Here is a 1,583-nt window from a genome sequence, read left to right as displayed (position 1 = left end):
TGCAACCTCTGCCTCCCGGGTTCAAGTGATTCTCTTGCCTCAGCCTCCTAAGTAGCTGGGATTATAGGTGCCTGCCACCATGACTGGCTAATTTTTGTATTTTTAGTAGAGACAGGGTTTTACCATGTTGGCCAGGCTGATCTTGAACTCCTGACCTCAGGTGATCTGCCTGCCTTGGCCTCCCAAAGTGCGGGATTACAGGCACGAACCACCGTGACCGACCCCAGCCTAAAATTTTAAATTTAAGCAGTTGCGTGTGGCTGGTGGCTACTGCAATGGACAGTGCAGCTCTAGGGGGCTGCAGAGGTGGGGCTGGCCAGCTCGGTGTTTGGATAAACAACTTGTTGAGAAGGAGGGAAGCCTTGGGAAATGCCTGGGGGTCTATCATGCCTCCTGGTTTAATATTCTAGTCAGTGCCTATTGCTTTCTCCTATTTTCTCATTTACCCCATTGTTTACTATTCTTACTGCTAAGGTGGGCTCTATAGGAGCAGGGACCCTGCTGTATGGCTCAGTAGGCAGGGCCTGGTATGCAGCAGGCCCTCAGTGGTGCTTATGCTGTGTTGGAGCTGTTGGCTAGGAAGGCCCACAGAGGCAGTGAAGTCTAGTACTGTGTGGGAAGGGCCTGGCTGTCACAGGCCCCGAGGCCTACCTGCTTCCATGGTCACAGGTCCCTGTCCTTGGACAGAGGGACTCAAGCTTGGGCTTGGCAGGGATTTTCTTCTGCTGGGCAGACTTCCCATTATTCCTCAGCAGAGCACTCAGAAGCACATCATCGAGGGAAATCTGAAAGAGACACAGTGATGGGGACAGAGCCGAGGCTTCTGGCCCAATCTCAGATAACTCTCCCTCCCCAGATGGGCCCTGGCTATCTCCTCACAGAGCATGTGAATGACCTCCCTCCTGTAGGGCCAGGCTCCAGCCTCTGAAGGCTTCCTGCACATTGGACACTGTTTTCTCCACATCTCATCTTTTTTATGCCACAACAGGCTCAACTTTTTCTTTCTGGGGCCCTGCTTAGGTCCCTCCCATGGGCAGTTATGCCCTCTCCTCTCCTTCAGTCCTGTTTGGATCCTATTCTTCCTTCCCCAGGAAGCCTTCCCAGCCCCTAGCCTTTGTTGATCACTCCTTTGACTTCCTATGGCTCACTTAGAACCCTTTCTCTGACCAGGGATCACACTCTGCTATGGGTGGGAAGGGACAATGACAGGACAGTGAGCTCCCTCCAGGCATACCAGGACCTGTGGCTTGGATCAGAGGTCTGCAAGGAGGGCTGAGTGTGGTGGTTCATGCCTGTAATCCCAGCACTTTGGGAGGCTGAGGCAGGTGGATGACCTGAGGTCAGGAGTTCAAGACCAGCCTGACCAATATGGTGAAACCTCATCTCTACTAAAAATACAAAGATGAGCTGGGCATGGTGGCATGCGCCTGTAGTCCCAGCTACTCAGGAGGGAGGCTAAGATAGGAGAATTGCTTGAACCTGGGAGACAGAGGTTGCAATGAGCCAAGATCAAGTCACTGCACTCCAGCCTAGGTGACAGAGCGAGACTCCCTCTCAAAAAAAAAAAAAAAAAAAAAAAAAAA

At 52.1% G+C, this 1,583-nt stretch overlaps 1 protein-coding gene across 1 annotated transcript in view; it reads right to left on the bottom strand.

Moving 5' to 3' along the window:
• The window catches only part of SLA2 (Src-like-adaptor 2), a 33,593-nt gene that overhangs the window by 24,351 nt on the left and 7,659 nt on the right, over window positions 1-1,583 (bottom strand). The window contains exon 2 of the mRNA XM_011929104.1: window positions 652-785. Within this exon, the coding sequence (XP_011784494.1) occupies window positions 652-742 (91 nt within the window). The 5' untranslated portion in view covers window positions 743-785. The remainder of the gene's footprint in view (window positions 1-651; window positions 786-1,583) is intronic.

This window comes from Colobus angolensis, unplaced genomic scaffold (assembly GCF_000951035.1).
Source record: "Colobus angolensis palliatus isolate OR3802 unplaced genomic scaffold, Cang.pa_1.0 Scaffold8, whole genome shotgun sequence".
Lineage (NCBI taxonomy): Eukaryota > Metazoa > Chordata > Mammalia > Primates > Cercopithecidae > Colobus > Colobus angolensis.
The sequence above is the reverse complement of the archived record's forward strand: the minus strand, read 5'-3'. Positions and strand labels throughout refer to the sequence as shown.